The sequence below is a fragment of the Anabrus simplex genome, chromosome 1 (assembly GCF_040414725.1).
Source record: "Anabrus simplex isolate iqAnaSimp1 chromosome 1, ASM4041472v1, whole genome shotgun sequence".
In the NCBI taxonomy this organism is placed as follows: domain Eukaryota; kingdom Metazoa; phylum Arthropoda; class Insecta; order Orthoptera; family Tettigoniidae; genus Anabrus; species Anabrus simplex.
In genome coordinates, this window is record NC_090265.1 from 1,163,377,229 (window position 1) to 1,163,400,095 (window position 22,867).

Here is a 22,867-nt window from a genome sequence, read left to right on the forward strand (position 1 = left end):
TGAGGCCAGTATGTAGAATTTTGAAGGTTTTTTAAATGCATGTATTCTTTGTCAGACTTATAAAAGTCGATAAGTGATAATAATATAAGAAAGTGTACATTTTTCTTACAAATGGTTAAATTGGTCAGGTTCTTCAGGGGCATAGTGCTAGTACTTCATCCAGCAAATCATTATGTCCATATTATATGTACGTCCAAGTAAATTAGGAGATAATTATTTATATAAAAACAAGATCTGTGCAGTGAATAGAACAAGGATATATTACTGTAGGTGGGCTGTGTAGCTCAGGCAGTAGAGTGCTGGCCTTCTGAGCTCAAGTTGGCGGGTTCGATGTTGACTCAGACCGGTGTTAGTTGAAGGTGCTGAAATAAGTCAGCCCAGTGTTGGTAGATTTACTTGCACATTAATAACTCGTATTGGATTACATTCAGCACCTTGGCGTTTCTGAAAGTTGTAAAAGTAGTTACTGGGATGTAAAGATTATTATTATTATTATTATTATTATTATTATTATTTATAAAATCATTGTTATACAGTCACCAGAATTCAGTTCGGTCAAGGTTTTTTGCCTTATTTTATAGCATTTTCCATAAATTTAAGGACATTTTATTGATCATTTTCAGTGACTTTTTAGGTCATCAATATCTGCCCCCTAATTATGAACAATGCGTGCCACGTTGATGGTGCACGTTTTGAACTCGTACTATACCAATGCAATTAAATAACATTTCAGGGTCTTTTGTTTTGACACATGTGGTATTATAGTCGCATGGAGAGAGTTACAATTGAAGACAGTTATACATACAGAAGATAATTAGAGTGCAATTTAGAAAACTTCTGTGAATATTATATTGTTTTATGCAATTCAGGAAATATTCATACTCCTTCTGCTATTACTAGATGATTGTTGTGTATTTGTTCTACAGTACTGTAACTGGATACTTTCTCATAAGAATTGTGACTAGTTGTGAATCTCTTTATTCGGTATATTTCTTTGTTATCTATTACACTTCAGTGTTTAGCTGTACTCTTTATCACACGACTTTTCCCCTGTATGATTACAGACATATGGGTAGTTATTTGTTACATTTAAATTGTATCGTTTCTTCAATTTCAGCAACTGCACCTTATTGAGCTTATACGAGCTGGACGAATAGAAGAGGCACTTCATTTTGCACAAGAGCAGCTGTCAGAAGCAGGCGAATCTGACCCTAATGTTCTGAGTGAATTAGAGCGAACTTTAGCTCTTCTGGCATTTGAAGAACCTCATAAGTCCCCATTCAGTGATTTATTACACCCTACTCATCGAGAAAAGGTATCCTTGGATCTCCTTACTTTCTTACTGAAAACTTTGGCTAGACAGTTGGAATAAACTTGAGAATAATGAAGTAGCTGTCAGTATTAATGTTGAGGGAAGACTGAAAATCTAGATTCACTCCTCACTTACAATCTCAAGTGGATGAGTTAATTGAGACATGGCATAATTAAAATTTCAGTCCTGTTTTGTATTACAGACTATAAGGGGATTGTATATCAGATGCCTCTTTCTTTCTGCTCATTTTGGTTGGTTGTTTAATGGAGAAGAGTTCCTGGACTCAGAATCAATGTCTAATTGAGACAGATACTTTATTTGTGTGCATAATTTTTTGTCTAAATGTGTATAAAACTTGAGTATATGATGTGTATATATTACTTAGATGTAAAAAGAAGTTAGGCCTTCTAGTTTCTTAAAAGCCCTTATATGCTATGCACAGAATTAGAAGAGTAAATTTGTTTTCAGAATTTTACAACAAAAAAAACTTGGCTAACACATTAGACATCAAATTCTCTACAGTATTTTCCAATTTGGAAGCTATTTTTTTGCTGTCTGCTGTTGTCTGGGATAGTCCAGGGCTCTTCTCATGTTGACATTTCTTTTTTTTTAAAGACAAGTCTCCAGGTCATAGCAGTAAACTCTCATTTCTGTTGAAGTTAACTGGATGTTTTTGAATTTCTATGGCATCTTTTTTTTCTCTTGTGAAATCTTGGTGTCTACAGTGTAAGATGTCTGCAGTATTATGGGTGTTCAGCTGTGGATGATTTTGAGAGCTGATTGAGGAATTTTTGTTTCCTCAGTTCTGTTAGTCTGGTGGCTGTGGACCAGCTTGTCACATCAATGTAGACCCATCCACATAGCCAAATGGTATCCTGTTTACTCCTTGTTGGAGCTGAAGGTCACTTATAACTGGTCAAATGAGATCACATACCTTCACTCTGTTGCTGAATATGGTGCATATTTCATATTTCTTCAGAAGTTTAGCGATCCATCTGTACCGAAGCGTACCAAGCTCCTTTTGTATTTTCTCTCTTCTGTCATTTATGAAATGTGTTGCAGCACGAGACTGATAGTTTGTGCATTTTCACTGTGGAAGTAACCATTTCCATGGAAAGTGATTTAAGAAAAATCACCCAACTCTGTGGCATTTCCTATTCTGTGATTACTGCCCTAAGATGCTCTTAAGAAATTCCTCTTCCTTTTATGCTCCTAAGAACTCTGGCACACACATACAACTATTCAATTCCTGGTTACTGTTGGCTGGATAATTTCTATGTAAATCTGGTACTAAAGAGACACCTCAAAATCTCTGATCCTAAAGCTGCTGGAGTTCAGAATTTAGAAAAAAAATCAAATATTGAGAGAAGGAAGGATAGGGCAGAGATTTTACCTACCCAGATCTGTAGTAGCTTGCAGCAATGTTGAGCTGACAACTAAGCTTAACCCCTTAAGCGGGGAGCTCGGTACGCTCCGACTCACTCCCAGGTGGGGAGCATTTTCCCTGATTGAAAAAGTATTTAATTACTTGCTTAAAAACAATCTTGGACCAACATGAACTATAGAAGGGCTCTAAGAGAAATATTTACATGAATATAGTGTATTTAATTGTTGAAAATCCTATTATTTTAAAGCCGGCTTTACACATTTACGAGTAACTCTTATACGAGTAGGCTACTCGGAATGACTCGGATAAGAAATTGTAAATGTAAACGATGACTCGTACGTACTCGTAGCTCGTATACGAATAGCAATCAAAGTAGAGAGGCTTCCGACTTGCATCTGAGTTAGACTAAATACTGCAGGATGTCTCGTGAACATCTGTAGGAGTTCATTAATTTACAGTACAGAGCGGAGTGCCTGTGGAATGTTAAGTGTTCTCAATATCGGGACATCAATGCAAGAAATAAGGCCTGTGAAGTTAAACATAACTACGGATCTAGTTAAAAAGAAAATCAACAACTTTTGGAATGAACAAGGAAATAGTTGAGGCTGATATACGCGTCAAGAATTCTATTGATTTGAAGCTATCTTCAGTAGCTAAAAATCTGAGTCACTGCCAGTTGCAGCTGAGAATTGATACAACTTCTCATCTGAGTGTTTTCTTTGGGGATATGAGGGGCAACCTAGAAAAAATTAATTACTAATAATATGTCAGTATTTAGCATATCGGGACCGGTATTATAAAAGTCATTTCGTCCACTTACCAAAAGGTACAACATTTCGAATGTACTAAAATCTATCCTTAAGAAGTCTCTATAACCATCTCCTCCCTCGTTTAATAAATCAACTAGTAAATGTTCCTGTATTCCAAAGACGGGTCTTTTCTTCAAGGATTCTTTAACCCAAAAGCTCCTGACTTTTTTTGCTTCATTCTGTTGTCTTGTTTTAAAACACAACAGCAAGATACCAGCCATAGCAAGACGTTTTCGTCTGATTGGAGCCATATTGGAAACTGTACTCTTATACGAGTAAGCACCATAAATGTAAACGCGTTTTCTACTCGTATACGAGCGCTCGTATACGAGTTACTCGTAAGTGTAAAGTCGGCTTAATTTTTCTATACTTTGTGCAAGAACGTACTAAGTGCTTTTGCACTGTAATATGGAGCTGTTTCTCGCTGATAGCAAAGCTCAGTTTTTCGTTTATACAGTAACTTATGCCTAAGTGTTTTAAGCAGTTTACTTACAATCTCTGTCTAGAAATAAATTTTTTTGTACATGCAAATTGTAGATTTACATAGTTTACATGTACTTAAAAGATTTAGAATAGAATAAATTATAATATTCTCAAAATTTTCTGTTATGTTGATTAGCGCTATTGAGGAATCCTGTTTATATACATACATTTCATAGGTGTCGGACTATATTACACTGCACTACAGGTAATAGTTACAGTATTTACAGTCTTCACAGTGTTATGTCTTTTACTTCTGTTCATTATGATACACGTGGAAGCAGATCATGTTACATACCCTGTCCCAGCTTCGCATAATTTGTATGATTCCATTCCAGAATGCATACCTGCCAACCTTTCCGATTTACCTGGAAACTTTCCGTTTTTTAACTCCTCTTCTGATTTTCCGATTTATTTTTAATTCTTCCTATTTTTGACCAATATAACCTTCAGTACAGTCGACACTCTTCCCCTAGGAGAAAGGATAAATTCTTATGTGCTTGTGTAATTTACCCAACTTAATTTTCAGGCGTTTTTATTTGATGCTTTATTTCTCGAGTGTATCATCCGTCGCCTTCATGTATCGTGTTTCCTGCTCACTACAGCAGCATGTGTGCTTTATGGCTGGGGATTCAGGACGGCAATCATCCTACAAGCAAGAGAGGCTAGCGACTCAGTTAATCGGGACGAAAGAATGAGTTTCATATTATGTGGTTCGCGCACTACTAACATAGTTTCTGTGCGTAATTTCATTGGAATTGTATGCCACGTATTTTTTCTAGCGGTTCTGTGCTTTTCCCCGTGTCAGAGTCGTATGTTAATAATGCGTGAGACATACCGATCTGTTTTGTATGGGGTAGTTTTGCGTATTTCAGTGGATTTTTGTTCATTCTTACTTCATAACTTTAATGAGTTGAATGTATTTCAGGGAGTTGTCTCGGTGACAGTTTTTGGTATTTTCTCTTCATGTTATGGCCAAAAAATATAACAAACGTTATCTCCAATTGTTTCGAGATGCCTATAAAATTAAATTTCCATTCATTTTACAGTCTAATAAAGGAAACTATTATGCGAATCACCTCGGGAGATAAATCTATTTTGAGTTATCAAAATATTGAGATATACAGAATACCGTTTTTGAGCATGTATAGCACATAATTGAATCATACATATTTACGGGATTTTACTGAATGCATTATGTTTAACGGTACTTAAAAATATACAAAGAAACTCTATTTTAAGGCATCACTTTAATTATAACACTTATTATAGTAACTTTTTAGAAGACAGGACAGTGCATACAGTAGTGAAACAAGAAACATAGCTCCGTTAACACGTTTGGAAAAAAAATCCGTTAGTTTCTTCTATTGCGGTTAAACTTTCCTCCCTTCATGTTGAAACTTCTTGTCAATACACTCAGCCGAGTTTCGTAAATAGAGCTTGTCATCCGCGACTTCTGGGCTTGCTTTCATACATGACATGTAATTGACACCCAAGAAACGGCGAGGTTTTGCTGATTTACCGATCACTAGAAGTTCGAGTTTTTCGGTTGCTGTCATATTAGTTTCCAGCTTCACTGGAACCCTTTCTTTACTTGTTAACTGTTCCTCGCAAACTGCAAATGCCGTATTGCACAGTTAATGTTACACAAAATTCGAGTTAAAGTATTTTTTTTTGCTTCAAGGGAGGAAATGTTTGCTTCGAGAAATCGAGAAATTTGTATAACCGAATTTCGAGAATAGAGAAATAAATACATGTCAAGAATAGGACAAACAGTCGGAAAATTTAAGTTCGTTCGAGACACTAAAAATTCGAGTAATGGAGGTTAGAGATATCGAGGTTCGACTGTATTATTATTCGTATGTATCTGTCATAAATTAGCGTCATTAAGTACATTTTCTTGTAACCATTTAAATGGTTTTTTAGTTTTCGATTTTAAATTGAATGATCAATTCACATTGTAACTGTAGATGTGTATGCTTTTTATCCTGTCCTTTTTTCACTTAGACTGTGGCACAATATATGTGATAAAATCCAAGAATTAAAAAATCTTTCTATTTTTGGTTTCTAAAAGTTGGCAGCTATGCAGAATGCAATCGTTTTCTTAGTATGAAAACTTTCCACCCTGGTCACCTTTTCCATAACAAAGGCCAACAGCTTCGGGCAGATGAGGCCTTGTAGGAGGGCATTAGGCTCTCAGTAAAGGAAATGCTACTGGAATACCATTATTCAGCAGTTTACTAGGCAGAGAAGATGGGCTTTGTTACGGTGAGTGAAACAGAAGAGAAATTGCTAGGCGAACTGGCTATGAAGGCACTGCTTGGTTTTTCTCGAGTCAGCGGCAGTCCGTTGCAGTTCCAGTGTTTGTCACCACATGTCTCGTGCATATGTGCCATGGTGAATGATTTCAAAATCATTGCATGTGAGTCACTTCCTGGCAAGCTGCAATCAACCTTAAAAAATCCATGCCAGTGGCACTTTCTTCAGCTGTCACTTTTTACTCCAAGTCCAACGGTGATGGGATAAGGATGGTGGATACAGGTTGTCGGGTGAAACTGGAAGCCTTCAGTTTGGACCTGCACGTTGACAGCAGATGTCTGATGGTCATCTTTCTAAGAATTATGACTACTTGGGAATTCAGTTCTGCACCTGTGTTTGGGCAGGTCATCGCTGCCCACCCCAAATGGAGAAAGCCCTAGAAAATGTGGGCTAAACATCGGAAGTCTCACTTTTATTTGGCTGGACAACTGTACCCAGCAGGTCATCCCATATGTGGTCAAAATAATCAAGGAAAACAATTTATAATTGCAACATGGAATACCCAAACACGGAGAGCGACAGACCTAAAAGGAGAACAGCTCTTGTTGCTTACGAGCTTTCTAGATTGAATATTGATGTGGCTGCCTTGAGTGAAACAAAATTATCCAGTGAAGACAAAGTTATTCAAACCAGTTCAGAATATACCATCTTTTAGAAGGGTAAGAAGAACGGAGAGCATCCTAGTCATGGTGTTGGATTTGCTGTGAAGATAAATGTAGTTGCTCATCACCAACTCATCCCAACTGCAATTGGTGAAAGAGTTATGACTCCCGTATACCACTCTCCGGAAATAGTTTCATGACTGTCATCTCTGCTTATGCTCCTACATTAGATGCTGATGAAGATGCGAAGAACCAGTTCTATAACATGCTTTCCACAACCATCTCCAATGTACCAACTAAAGATAAGTAAGCTCTTCCTACTAGGTGACTTCAGTGCGAGAGTTGGGAAAGATAATCTGCTATGGGAAAATGTGGTGGACAAACAGGGACTCGGTAATTGCAGTGCCAACAGATTGCTGATTGTCGGTCTATGTACTGAACATCGAATTTTTCATAACTAATACGTAGTTTTGCCTACCTAATTGCTTCAAGACCACATGGATGTCCTTATCACCAGGACAGCTAAAAATGTTGCTACTATTCTCTCGACTTAGGATCAGTCTTCGCCGTAAACCACCCAGGCATTTTCAAACTCCGATGTTTGATACATCTAAACTTCGAGATGGACCCACTGCCATCAGTTTCCAGAATATGATCTCTGACATGCTGGCAAATGCTCCAGTCAACACAAAAAACGTATGAGCTGGAGTGGGCTGCATTGCGGAAAGTAATCACAGAATCAGCTGAGAAAACCATTGGTTTTAAGAAAAAAGAAAAACAAGACCGGTTTGATGACGACAAAAAAATTTTCTCATCAATGCTAAACGAGAAGCCCATCTATCCCTTTTTCAAGATCCACCTTCAGATGCAATGAAAGCACACTTTCCCAAACTCAAGTGTAAATGTCAGGGTCAAATAAGAGATGTAAAGAACAACTGGTGGCAGCAGAAAGCTCAGAAACTGTGAAGTATGTCTGATACCAGAGACCTGCTTAACTTCTATGCAGAAATAAAATACCGGTAGTTATATGGCCCAACTTGCTCCTCCTCCGGGACATTAAAAGCTGCTGATAATGCTACCATATTACTGATAGTCAAGAAATCCTAGAGCATTGGGAAGAATATTTCTCCACTCTTCTCAATTAGAGTACAAATGCTGCCGAAGACTTTATGATTCGCCTCTACATCATCCCCAACAACCATGGATGGCTTACCCATCAACATTCAAGGAATTCAATACGTCTCTCAGTAAACTGAAACCTGGCAAGGCTCCTTACCCAGATAACATTCCTCTGGAACCGATTCAGATTGGAAGCCTACCTCTAAAGACCTGACTTTATACTCTTATTCTCTTAATATGGGAAACCTGCAAAGTACCTGATGACCTTAAGTGCCACTATCATTATTCTTTTTAAAAAAAGGATCATAGTGTTTGTGGCAACTATCGCAGTATATCGCTGCTATCTACTGTATAGTAGGTAAAATTCTTGCTAGAATTTTGCTCAATTGCCTGCAGATTATTTCCAAGAAGATCCTACCAGAGTAGCAGTGTTCTATGACCTGGAAAATGTTTTCAACTCAGACCCGAGACCAGATATGTGGACAATACTGAAACACTTTGGCTGTCCACAGCAATTGTAGATCTGGTCAAGGCTTTTCATGATAACACGTCTGGGCAAATCTTTCATAAAAATATTATCTCTGATCCATTTCCAATCTCTCTTGGATTGAAACAAAGACGTGAACTTGCTGCCACACTCTTCGCTCTTTATCTAGCAGCCATGCTATATGAAACATTTACAGACTGCCAAGGTGTAAAGGTCAGATATCACTTTGATGGGGGGGACTGTTCAGTCTGGCTAGACTCTGCACCCATAAGCTTACTAAGATTTCCTTTGTTACGGAATTGCAATATGCAGATGATGCTGCCGCACCTGCTCTCACAGCTGAGGAGCTGCAACAGTCAGATCTTTCAAGAGTGCTTGGTCTCTCCATTACTATTCAGAAAACCAAAGTACTTGCACACCCTGCACCTGGGTCAAACTTCCCAGCTTTCAATATCTCCATTGCAGATACTCCACTGGAGCAGGTCGATCACTTTTTATATCTAGGAAGTATCCTCTCAACAAATGCTATCTGCTGACAAGATGTGGATAAGAGATTTGGTGCTGCTCACTCAACATTTTGACGTTCATCCCAGTTTGTCTTCATGTGTAAGGACCTTACAATGCATACCAAGATCATGCTTAACAATGCTGTTGTCTTATCAACACTGCTTTACGGTTGTGAAATTTGGACCCTCCACCGTCAGGATTTCAAATAGCTAGAGCGCTTCCATCTGCAGTAACCGAGATCCATTTTGAACCAAATCGCAGGACCATGTCACCGACCTTGCAGTTCTTGAAAAAGCACATGCTACAAACATTGAGGCTACCACCATTGGCCAACCTCTCAGGTGGATAGGGCACATCCATTGCATGAGTGAAACCAGGCTTTCTCGTCAAATCCTGTATGGTGAACTCTGCTCTAGCACAAAACTTCATGGAGCCCCTTTGAGGCATTTCAGGCATCAGCTAAAGCATACAATGAAAAGAACTAGAATTACGCTCAGTCCTGGGATATGCTTGGTGAGACTCGTTCACTTTGGTGCCACACTGTTTTTACATCAGTTACAATGTTTGAAGAAGAATGTTGATGACGTGAAGAGGATAAATGACAAGCGTGGAAGCTCCGACAAGCTCAGCCCCGCCCTCCCCCAGTCTTTCCATGCCAAAGCATTGTGAGTGTGAAAATGTAAATTGCTGAATATGTTTACTTGGGTATGAGTTGCAGCTGATAACAACATATCAAAACTTCAAACTCTTTGGTGTTTTTGTGTTTCTTATCTTAATTTTCAAGAAAGTATGTCTCAGCAACTTAGGAATTTTTTTAATTTTTAAAATTTTTTCCCCAAATTCGGCCAACTATTGACTGCGTAGAACTTAACTTGGCCTTTCTTCTCTTCTCTTTCCAAAACCTCTTCATTCTTTTGCTTCTTATCTTTCTCTCCTTTGGAAATGACCCGTTTGGGCCTCCGTTTCAGTGCTTTCTCTTTGAATGATTTTAGCCTGATATAGATGTTGAGGGAACATGAAATGTTTGTCCTGAATGAGTAAATTTATAATACCAATATAAATGGTCCATTATTGGACATTATATATTTTCCAGCTAACTCATTCCTGGTTGCCAGCATTTCGCCCCAGTGTGCTAAGTTGGGCTCACCAGTTGCTACATAGCACACCTACGAAGATGCATGGCTAGTGCATACCGTGAAAGGTACTGCATAGGCTACTTGGAGCCACTGGCAGTGCCAATGCACTATGAGAGACTTTGTCTCATTACCAGAAATTGATGCCTGCCTGGCCATCAGATGATATAGATGTTGAGTCCCATAGGGAACTTGACACATTTGTCTGGATTTAGTAAATTTATAATACTAATATAAATGTCCAATAATGGACCATTTATATTGGTATTATGATTTTAGGCTGTCAATTCTTCTTCTGAACTCTCTTCTGTTGTGGATCATCTGTAGTGTAATTCCAATTTCTTCTGCATTCCTTTTGACCTCTTCTGCCCACTTGGAGGTGGCCTTTAACCCCATGATGTATTTGAAGATCTTCTTGGTCAGTCGTTTCTCATCTGTTCTTACTAGGTGTTCGGTCTCATCTGTTCTTACTAGGTGTTCATAGAATTTCAGTCTTCATTTTTGCAGTGTGTCTGTGATCTTTTCAGTGTATTTATTGTAGAGCTCTTCATTTCTCCTTTTCTTCCAAGTCCCATCAGTAGTCTTCTGTGGTTTCAGAATTTTCCTCAGAATCTTCCTTTCCTTCTTGTTGAGTTCTTCCAGATCCCATTTTTTATTTAAAATAAGGCACTCTTGAGGCGTACAATCCTTCTGGTTTTGTTACTGAGTTATAATGTCAGATTTTGGCCTTGTAGGATATTGGCTGTTTGTTATACCTATTCAATGTTAGCTTGTAGGCCAGATCTAATTTTTTGGTTCTTGCCTTATTTGCTTCTTTATCCAATCTGTTGAGTTGGACCTATTCAACCAAGTCTCATATAACCTATGCCATTTGACTAATACGCTCTCTCTCCTATTAATTAATTTTATCTAATTTTATCTATCATTTATTCAGGTTAACTTCATGGACACCGCAATGAATTGCGAATTTATACCAGCCACAAATTAAGGATGTGTCGGTTTTAACCATATCTTCATGTGCATCCTGACAATGTCCAACAGCATTTCACCATGTTTTTAACAAGCACTACGGGAACATTTCATTTAATTTACATTGGTCGATGTGGAAACACCCTCTAGCAGTTCTGCGTCAGCTGGTGGTTATTTACAGTAGCATTCAGTGGTTTTCATACTGCTAATACCATTCAAGTAGATTTGGTGATTGATGATCTGACTACAGAATCAACATTTACGAGTTCCCGTTTTGCAATCGAAATTGTAATGATTAGCAGTGATGCAACTAACAATTCTATGAATATCAATACAAGAAAGAGTCTGGATGATTAGCATACTCCTTAAGTACTACTACTAAAATTTAGAGCCTAATTTATTTTTCAGCTTTTACACTTAGTTCATCCCAGATTTTAATGTTAATTGTGTGTTTGTACATTAGTTTTCATGTCAGTTGTGTGTTTTTACATTTGTTTAGTTATTAGATGTATTACATTAAGGCTGAAGATGGCCAGTCAAGGCCGAAACTAGTCCCTAGTTTAGTAATGTAATTCGATAATATTGCATAATATGGTATTGAAAAAGGTGAACCATACAACATTAATTTAATAATAATTATTGTCCCAATTGAAAGTTGGAGATAAAGACAAATCTTTCGCACCACATATTGCATGCAGCACCTGTGTCGAGAGACTTCGTTACTGGTAGGAGGGCAAACGAAATGCCATGCCATTTGTCATACCCATGCATTGGCGAGAGCAGATTAATCATTATGTATAACCAACGTACTTGGTTACAATAAAGAAAAACAAAGTAAAATATCCAAACCTCTTGTCAGCAGTTCAGCCATTCCTCATGGACCTCACTTACCAGTACCTACTCCACCTGGTAACTTGAGTGATGAAAATAAAAGCACTTCCTTGCAATCAGACACTGAAGAAATGGATTTCAAACCAGACAAAAAGACCAACTCGTATTTTGTAGACTTGCAGATGTTCAAAATCTTCTGTTTCATTCGGGAGAGAAAGAATATGATTCTAGCAACTGGCGCCTTTACCGGGTGAGTTGGCCGTGCGGTAGGAGTGTGCAGCTCTGAGCTTGCATCCAGGAGATAGTGGGTTCGAACCCCACTGTCGGCAGCCCTGACGTTGGTTTTCTGTGGTTTCCCATTTTTACACCAGGCAAATGCTGGGGCTGTACCTTAAATTAAGGCCACAGCCGCTTCCTTCCCATTCCTAGGCCATTCCTATCCCATCGTCGCCATAAGACCAGTCTGTGTTGGTGTGAAATAAAGCCAATTGTGAAAAAAAACGGGCTTTTTTAAAATACTCTTCCAAAAGAAATCTTAAGCCTGGTTTGCTTCATAACAGCGACGTTCTGGCTTCCAAACCACTTGCACACTCCACAAAGCTGTCTGAAACATACGAGACATTAAAGTTGGTGCTTGAAAGAATTACCGTATTTACGCGAATAATACCCACTTTTTTTTTTTTAAATTGAGACACGAAATTGGGGTGCAGGTTTTATTAGCGTCAATGTTGGCTCTTTTCTTTTTTCTTTTTTCAAAATCAGCCTTCTTAAAGTTAGGGTGCAGCGAGTATTCGGTGGCGGGGATTATTTGCGTAAATACGGTAAATATCATGTTCATGAGTGGCAAATTTACGGTGATTTGAAGGTCGTTGGATTGCTGCTGAGACAACAAAAAGGCTACATAATATTTCCCTGTTTCCTATGGGAATGAGATAGCAGGGTACAGAATAAACTGTTCATTAGACTGAAAGGGAGCAACTCAACCAGGATCCAAAAATCTCTTGTTGACCGCAAAAAAATTTACTTCCACCCTTGCCACATAAAAATTGCGAATGATGAAACAGTATGTTAAGGCATTAGACAAGACTAGTCCATGCTTCAAATATTTATGCATGACATTTTCCACATTATCAGATGCTAAAATCAAAGGAGTATTTGATGGACAATAGATTCATGAACTGATGATGGATAAAAATTTTGCAGAAAAGATTACCAAAATTGAGGAAAATGCATGGAACGCATTAAAAAGAAGTAATGAAAAAATTATTTGGCAACATCAAGGACCCTTTATACAAAGAAAATGTAAACTAGACAAGTTTAACCAACTTGACTGTAATATGAACCTAAAACTCCATTTCTTAGTGTCACATCTGTGAAAAGCAAGGTGAAATGTTCCACCACGATCTCAAAGAAGCAGAATGGCGCCACTGGGGATGTTGGGATGTAAGTATGATGGCTGATAACTATTGGTCGATTGTATGTGATAACCCTTCCAGAGAGCACTCACGAACTCCAAAAACACCCAAATTCTAGGGAAATGGCAAAATTCGACAGAGTAAATGCGAGTAAGATTTCAATTTATGTATCATTTACTTTGCTTGCTAATTTGTTTAGTTTGTATGTTTTATCTCTATACTTTGTATGCGTAATTCAATCAATACTAAGTATAGAAAATGTTATGTAATGATAAAATAACATTTTGTATAATTGCCATTTAACAAGACGTGATACGGCAAAACAAAATTCATTTTTGAATTCAGCATTACGAAGTTGATAAAATCCACCTATTTTAGTTTGTACTGCACAAAGTATTTTTTTGCAGGCAAGTGTAATACCACCTCGCATATAAACCAAACCAGTGAATCACGAGATCAAGCAGCGAGCCCTCAAAGATGTGGAATGTAGTAAATTGCAGTGAAAGATTATCGCGGTTAGAACATCAAGCTAATCCATGGCCTCTGATTACTGTAATCTCAGTTTTGTCTGGATTGATCTTCATGCCATGTATGTGCCCATTAATAATGATGCTAGTGTCTATGCTTTCCAAGGCTTCTCAGAAGATTGCATAAATTGGTAAATTTTGCATCAATTCAGAGATCATAGCCATCAGTACCACTAATCTTCATAGTCTCACACTTTTACAATATCAAAAGCTTTCTCTAAGTTCACAAAGCACGAATATATGTCGTGCTGTACTCTTGGCACTTCTTCCTAAGGCCTCTTTCGTTTCAAATTCAAATTGTGCTCCCTAGTTTGATCTTCCCCTCCCGAAGGTATCACCACCTTGACGAAGGCAAAATATGTTTTGCCGGGTGTTTATTGGAGGCTTGCGTGGTCAAATGATCCTTAGAGCTATGCCGGCGGGAGCATCTGCTCCTGGTAGGGCCACCCAAGCCGGACAGGTCTAAGGTGATGATCCAGACTAAGAGTGATACCCTGGTCCTCCAGGTTGGGGGTTGAGCGTAGGGTTAACTCCCCTACCTCGTAAAAAAACCAACTGTTACGGATACCTTAAGAATGAATAATGCAGGACTGGAAAACTTGGTGACGAACCGGCGAGAAAAACGGCTAAAGAGAAGGAAAAATGATATTATATTAGCAACGTGGAATGTTAAGACATTGAAGAGACCTGGCAAGTTAAAAGTATTAAGGAATGAAATGGATAAGTATGGAGTGAAAATAGCAGCTCTACAGGAACTAAGATGGAAAGGGCAAGGGATGATGATGTCTGGACAACATATTTTGATGTACAGTGGAGAAAAAGCAGGCAGTAATGGCACAGGATTCCTCATACATAAGTCAGTAAAGCAAAGCGTGATCAACTTTACTCCAATCAATGATAGGATGTGCTCTGTGAGAATTAGGGCAAAATTCTTCAACGTAACTGTGTTTTGTGTGTACGCCCCTACTGAGGAGGCAGAAGATGAGAAGAAAGATGCATTTTATACCAAATTGGAGGAAGAAATTAATAAAGTTCAAAGGCATGATGTAAAAATTATCCTTGGAGATTTAAATGCAAAAATTGGAAGAGAAGAAGTGTACAAACACTTAGTAGGGAAAGAAAGCCTGCATGAAGTAAGTAATGATAACGGATTGAGATTGATTGATTTTGTGAGTGGAAAGCAGATGATAATTAAAAGTACTTGGCATCCTAGGAAAAACATTCACAAGGAGACCTGGATTTCACCAGATGGTGTGACAAGAAATCAAATAGACCATGTTATCATAGACAGGCGACATGCATCAGATATTATGGATGTTAGAAGCTGCAGAGGTGCTGATGCAGATACAGACCACTATCTTGTTAGAGTCAAGTACAGACAAAAAATAGATTTGGCAAGAACGGAAAAAGTAACAAGAAAGGCAAAGCACAATATTGAAGGACTAAAAAATGAGGAATTGCAAGAGAAATACAAAAAGAAAATAGCTGAATCTTTGGCAATAAAAAGGGAATTATGGGAGAAAGGAGAAGTGGAAGATAAATGGGAGATACTGAAAACAACTATCAGTGAAGTTGCAGATAGTACCTTGGGAAAGAAGAAATTGGTAAAGAGAGCAGAATGGTTTGATGAGGAATGTTCAACATTAATCCAAGAGAGGAATGATGCTAGGAACAGAATGCTTCAAAGGAGAACAAGACAAACAGTAGAAGAGTATAGAGAGAAACGAAGAAGAGCAGATAAGATATGTAGATATAAGAAAAGAGCTTTTGAAAGAAAGAGAATCGAAGAACTGGATGAAATGAAGGATAGAAACGAGGTACGAAAGTTCTATGAAAGAACAAAAGACATTAAGAGAGGGTTTCAACCAAGAGCTGTTTTCTTCAAGGATAAAGATGGAAACCTTCTGGGTGATAAAAGCAAAGTGCTTGGAAGATGGCAGGAGTATTTTTACGAGTTACTCAATGGAAATAATGAAGATGATAGAGAGGAGGAAAATATAAATGTTGATGGGGAAGAAAGAGAATTGGAAGAGGAATCAGTAAAAGAGCCAGACTTAGAAGAGGTCAAAGCTGCAATTAATGCATTAAAGAATAATAGAGCCCCAGGTGAAGATGGAATGGAGTCAGAGCTGTTGAGATATGGGGGAGAGGGAATAGAAATGGCTGTTTATGAATTGATTAAGGAGGTTTGGACAAAGGAGGAAATACCCAAGGATTGGACATTGGGTATAATTTACCCATTACATAAAAAGGGAGATAAGGCAGTATGTGGAAATTATCGAGGGATCACCTTGCTGGATGGAACGTACAAGGTTTTTGGTAAGGTACTAGCCTTAAGATTGGAATTATGGATGGAAAGAATATTAGGGGATTACCAAGCAGGTTTTAGAAAACATCGCTCTACTCTGGATCAGATATTTATATTACGACAAGTGCTAGAGAAATTTTATGAATATGACAAACAGCTACATCAGCTGTATGTTGATTTTAAACAGGCATATGACAGTCTAGATAGGGGTAAAATTTACAAGATTATGAAAGAATTTGGAATCCCAAGGAAATTGATTAGATTAACAGAAATGACTTTGAAAACAACGGTATGCAAGGTGAGAGTGGAGCAAGATCTGTCAGAGGAGTTTTTAGTGGAGAGAGGACTAAGACAGGGAGATGTACTTTCCACACTTCTTTTTAACCTAGCATTGGAAAAAGTAATCCGTGAATTGCCCATCAACCCAGGGGGAACCATTTTGAACAGATTAGTACAAGTGATAGCATATGCTGATGATGTAGCAATAATTGCAAGAAATGAAAGAGCTCTTGAAGAGAGCTACTCAGTATTAGAAGGGAAAGCACGGGACCTAGGACTAGAAGTGAATATAAACAAAACAAAATATATGAAGATGGGAGATACAGAGGGAGTAAGAGGAAGGACCCCAGTAAGATTAAATGGGAAGGAATATCAAAGAGTCACATCTTTCAAATATCTAGGCTCTATAATAACAGAGGACAATAAAACCTCCGTGGAAATACAGGAGAGGATAACAAGTGGAAACCGATGCTTTTACGCCTTGCAAAATATGTTTAAATCCAGGAATGTCAGCAGGAATACAAAAATTAAAATATACACAACAGTACTAAGACCAATAGTTATGTATGGCTCAGAATGCTGGGTGATGACCTCCAGAGAAGAACAGTGGCTGTTACGGTGGGAAAGGAAGATATTGAGAAAGATATTCGGTGCAGTAAGAGAGCAGGATGGGTGGAGAATGAGGACAAATGTAGAGCTGCAAGGACTGTTTGGCCAGCCAGATATTGTTGCTAAAATTAAGCAGGGAAGAATTAGGTGGGCCGGTCATGTTCAGAGAATGGCAGAAACCTGCACCGTAAAAAAGGTGTTTATAGGGAAACTTGATGGAAGGAGGAGAAGAGGAAGACCCAGGAAAAGGTGGATTGATGATGTTGAGGATGACCTTAGAAAGTTAGGAGTTAAACGTTGGAGAAGAAAAGCTGAGGACCGAGATGAATGGAGGCAGGTGATAAAGGAGGCCAAGGACCTACAAGGACTGTAGCGCCGACCAGTAAGTAAGTAAGTAAGTTTGATCTTCCACTTGACATACAAGTATATCTCTCAGCAGTTTGTCAGGACCTACAGCTTTATTCTGACCAAATTCTTTAAAACATTGTCTTCCTTTTAACTTATCTTCCTGAATTTACCAGTATTTTGCCATTCCTGTCTAATGATTTCAAGAGTTCCCTATCTAGAGATTTCTGTTACCCTGATATATTTCCAATTTTTCTGCATTCTTCCATTACTTACAATTATTCATGTCATCCATTTTTATTTTTTCACTTACTTTCTACTTTACTGTTTATCTGCTTCCATTTATCTTTTGCTCAGTCATTTATAAGAGTCCCTATGCCTTCGACTTTCTTTGGTTTTTGTCCCAGTTTCCCCAGCTACAATAAGGTCGCTCTTTGTTCCTTTTTGATCTTTTGCATTCAGAGTCTGCTGTTGACCCATTCATTATTTTCCATGGCCAGTCTTTTTGCTGATACCTTCATTTTTGAATGGTCATATTCTCATCCTTTATCCTATAATTACGAGTTAAAACAATAATCACCACCCAGACATATTTCTAATAGTGCCAGATTCGAGTTAATGGCCCTATGGTTCAGCAGCCATGCTGTGACTTTTGAGAGGCCCTGAGGTTCCCTTTTAACATATCTTACAATAGGCAGGGAATGTATGCTTGTTGTTTAGGTCATCAGTTTCTAGACTGGTTTGATGCAGCTGTTCATGCCACCTTATCTTGTGCTAACCTTTTCATTTCTTTTTAACTACTGCAACCTACATCTACTCTAATCTGTTTGTCGTATTTGTGTGTTGGTCTACCCCTACCATTACTACTGCCTACACTTCCCTCAAAAACTAACTGAACAAGTTCTGGGTGTCTTAAGACGTGTTCTACCATTCTATCTCTTCTATGAGGTTGAATTTTGCCAAGTTCTCACCAATTCGATTCAGTATCTCTTCATTTGTGATTCGATGTACCCATCTCACCTTCAGCTTTCTCCTGTAACACCCATTTCAAAAGCTTCTATTCTTCTTCTTTCTGAACATGTTATTATCCATGTTACACTTCCATACAATGCCCTGCTCCAGACAAAAGTCTTCAAAAACGTTTCTAATTCCCATATCAATGTACAAAATGAAATTTTTTTTTTTTCACCCCCCTTAAGAAAAGACTTCCTTGCTTGTGCTATTCTGCATTTTATATCATCTTTACCTCTGCCATCATTATTTATTCAGTTACCAAGTAACAGTATTCATCTACTTTCTTTAAGTGGGGTGGGGAACGCAGATGTAGAATACACCCCTGGTGTCTCCTGCATGTCATAAGAGGCGACTAAAAGGGGCAACCTTGGCGCATACATGGATTGTGGTTTGGTATCATGTGTTGGACCCCCTGTGGATAGGAGAGTCTGGATACATTCACGGGTAATCCCTGCCCGTCGTAGAAGGCGACTAAAAGGGTAATGTGGCCATCTGTCCACTCTTTTTATTTTAAAAAATTTTTGAGTGTTGTAGACCGATTTAAAATTCTTGATGTGTGTGCTGTTCGGAGATGGGCCTCTTACGTGTACGATTACGCTTGAAAGCCCGCTGGTGACCCCAGGAAGCCTTCGGGTGGGAGCGCCATGTACCCGTGCAGTAGTATCCGCCTGACAACACAGGTCCCCGCACAGCCGAATGCCAAAAGGACATATTATTATTGTTTCTATTTTTACTCTATATTTATTACTCTGTACATGCTATGGGGTACATGCTATTGCGGGTGATTGGAGGAAGGGAGTGTATTGCTCATTGCCTCAGTCATCGCGTATTAGGTATCGTCCAACGGACCCCAGGCAATACCTACTACGATCAGGTGGATATTGCCTTGCCTGCTTGGTTCGGCTACAGAGGCCCCTGATCGGAGTGAGTGGCATTCGGGGAGGATCATTTCGGGCATGGCTTTGAAACATCTTCAACCAAAGTCTTTAACATTTGATCAACTGGGCAAGTTGGCCGTGTGGTTAGGAGCGCGCAGCTGTGAGCTTGCATCTGGGAGATAGTGGGTTTGAACCCCATTGTCGACAGCCCTGAATATGGTTTTCCGTGGTTTCCCATTTTCACACCAGGCAAATGCTGGGGCTGTACCTTAAGGCCACAGCCGCTTCCTTCCCAGTCCTAGGCCTTAAGACCTATCTGTGTCAGTGCGACGTGAAGCCAATTGTAAAAAAAAAAAACACATTTGATTCCTTGGGGGGTTCAACCCCCCTGGGAACAAGCGCAGCGTGAAGGGATGGGATCCAGCTTCTCTAGGTTTCTGGTTGCTACGAGAACTGGTGGGAGTGACTCGAAGCTGGTAAAGTCTGTTTTGTTTAGTAGGCACATAGGTGTCTGTGGTGGCCTGGAAGATATGAAAAAAATGCGCAACGGTAGTTTGTTGCTATAGACGTGCACTACCGTGCAAGCTGATCGGTTGCTCAAGTGCGACCACTTTGGCGATATTCCCGTGAAAGTGGAGGAGTATGACACCTCGAATCTTGTTTGTGGAGTTATCTTCCACCACGATCTCATCTTGAACAGACAATGAGTTGATGGAAGACATGAAACACCGTGGCATGGCACATGTCCAGCGCATTACGCGCGAAGTCAATGGCGAAGATGCACGGGTGCATTCATTGTCTCCTTTAAATTGTCATTGTTACCAGAAAAAGTCAAGGTAACAACCTATTGCTGCGATGTGAGGCCGTACATCCCGCATCCTATGCGCTGCTATCAATGCCAGAGGTTCAGTCATATGGTATCTCGTTGCTCGAATCTGTCTGTTTGTGGTACATGTGGCAGAGGAGCTCACGGCACGGAAGAATGTACAACTCCTTACAGGTGCACTAACTGCCCTGGTATTCATTCACCCTGGGATCAGAACTGTCCAGTATATCTCGGTGAGAAGAAGATCCAGGGGATCAAGACCCTGGATGGTCTTTCCTACCAGGAAGTGCGCCATAAGTTCAATTCTATGAATGCACCCGCCAAGACGCTAGACCACATGAAGATATTGCAGAGTCTTTCAGGTTCATCGTTTACATCTTCTAAACCAGTTACAATCACTGCGCCCAAGGCGGCTTTGCTTGCAGGAGAAAAAGCTCGAAGGGGAGACCACTCCACCTTCGACCACAAACAAGTCTGTGCCGGCTGGGACTCGTAAGCCGGCGCAACATGGGAGAAGGCCAAGTCTCCCCCCCCACCAAATGGTCAGCGAAAGCCGTTCCCACGCCGGCGGCTGCGGCATTGTCGACCAGGCCTGGGAAAATATCTCCCAGCCTGTCTAAACAAGAAAAGAACGCGGAGAAGTGGAGCGCCCTTACCAGGTGCTCCCGCACTTCTCCTGCGAAGGGGAAATCATGCCCTCCATCCGGAGGGTATGAATCAGCGCCAGCAGGTACGCCTGCTCCTAAACCTGCGCGCTCCCCTCGTAGGACAAATTCCCGCCCCAAAATACGTTTAAGTTCTAGGCGTCATTCCTCTTGTCCGTTGACGTTGGGATGGATGTCGAACTTCCCTCTACATCTATGCATGTAGATGTTGACATTAGTGCTTAGGTTTTAAGTATAACCTAACACTCTTCCCTTTTAGTCCACACTGTGGCACTGTTACAGTGAAATTGTAATGGTTATGATAGGCATCTTGCTGAGCTGCGACAGCTAATTAGTGAGTATTCGGTGAGTATAGTTTGCATTCAAGAAACTAATCTCAGACCAGGTCATCATACGGTCTTGAGAAATTTTCAACTATACTCGACAGAACGACAGTATGCCAATCGGGCTTCCGGTGACGTTGGCATTTTTGTCCGTACTGATTCCTACAGCGAAGAGGTTCCAGTAAGAAACCCGCTGGAGACTGTAGCAGTTCGTGTTCCACTGCCTGTCATAGCAACAGTGTGAAATGTTTATTTTCCACCAGGCCAGCCTTTTCATATAAATGATGTAACTGATCTCATAGATCATCTTCTACTTCCATTCCTCCTGTTGGGTGATTTTAATGCCCTACACCCCATATTGGGCTCTGGAATGCCTTGCCCCAGGGGAAGGGTGTCGGAAACATTAGTAAGAGAGCTGGATTTATGTATTTTGAATACAGATGAACCAACTCATTTCAGTATACGTTACAGCACATACTCTCGCATAGACGTCAGTCTTTTCAGCCGAACGCTGGTTCCCCTGTTTCGGTGGAATACACACAATGATCTCTGTGACAGTGACCATTTGGTGGAACGAAGAAATTGCAGCAGCTATCAAAGAATGCCGTCGCGCTCATAAACGCTATCATAGGCAGCCTACTGTAGCCAATTTGGTAACACTTAAAAACTCCATGCTAAGGCGCGAGTTCTTATTCAACAGAGTAAGAAAGCTTCGTGGGAGTGATATGTGTAGTCTATGACTTCACATACTCAGTCATCTCAAACGTGGACTAAACTTTGACGTATTTCGGGAGATGTTGATTCCCATAGGGAACCTGAAATATTTGTCCCGAATGAGTAAATTTATATTGGTATTAGTATTTTGGGTATCAAAGGATCGATCGTCTTCAGTAAGGGGAACTTCTATTGCAGGCAGTATCGTCACTGAACGGCTCTCGATTGCTAACCATCTAGCCAGTCATTTCACGGTTATGTCTGGCTCTGGGAATTATCATTATGATTTCCTCGCTCTGAAGCGGGAGGCAGAATGTCATCACCTCAGTTTTGCCACTCAAGCTTCAGAGGACTATAACATGCCCTTTATGGAGTGGGAACTTCGCAGCGCCTTGGCGCTTTGCAAGGACAAGTCTCCCGGACCAGACAGTGTCCATGACCAGATGTTGAAACACCTTAGTGAGGATGGTCTGTTATATTTCCTTCGTGTGTTCAACTGAATCTGGATAGAGGGTGAGTTTCCTTCTCGTTAGCAAGCCTGACAAAAATGCTAAGTATGCAGGAAGTTACAGACCTATTTGTCGTACTGTTTGTGTAAGCTATTTGAGAAGATGGTAAACTGCTGACTTGTGTGGTGTCTGGAGGGAAAAAAGAGACTTTTGTCAGAGTACCAATGTGGTTTTCAAGCCACTCGCTCGACCACTGACCACTTATAATAAGGTTATTCTGCAAGAACTGATAATGACTCCAAGGGAGTCGAAACTGGTCTTTGCTTAATAAATTTAAACTATTTTATATTGTGTTGAATGGTGGAACATCCCCCAAACCCTATTATACGTCAACACGGAAATGAAAATCATAATGTATGACACTGACCACTTGGTACGCCTGGAGAGCTTTATCCAGAATGCCTTTCTCCAACAATAGCATTTGATGGCTGTTTTCTTTGACTTAGAAAAGGCCTATGACACCACATGGTGATTTGGTATTGTTTCAGTCCTGAATCAAT

At 39.7% G+C, this 22,867-nt stretch overlaps 1 protein-coding gene across 1 annotated transcript in view; it reads left to right on the forward strand.

The window, feature by feature from the left end:
- Positions 1–22,867, forward strand: part of Hou (GID complex subunit 8 homolog protein Houki) — a 73,104-nt gene that overhangs the window by 44,971 nt on the left and 5,266 nt on the right. The window contains exon 4 of the mRNA XM_067137459.2: positions 1,118–1,315. Within this exon, the coding sequence (XP_066993560.1) occupies positions 1,118–1,315 (198 nt within the window). The remainder of the gene's footprint in view (positions 1–1,117; positions 1,316–22,867) is intronic.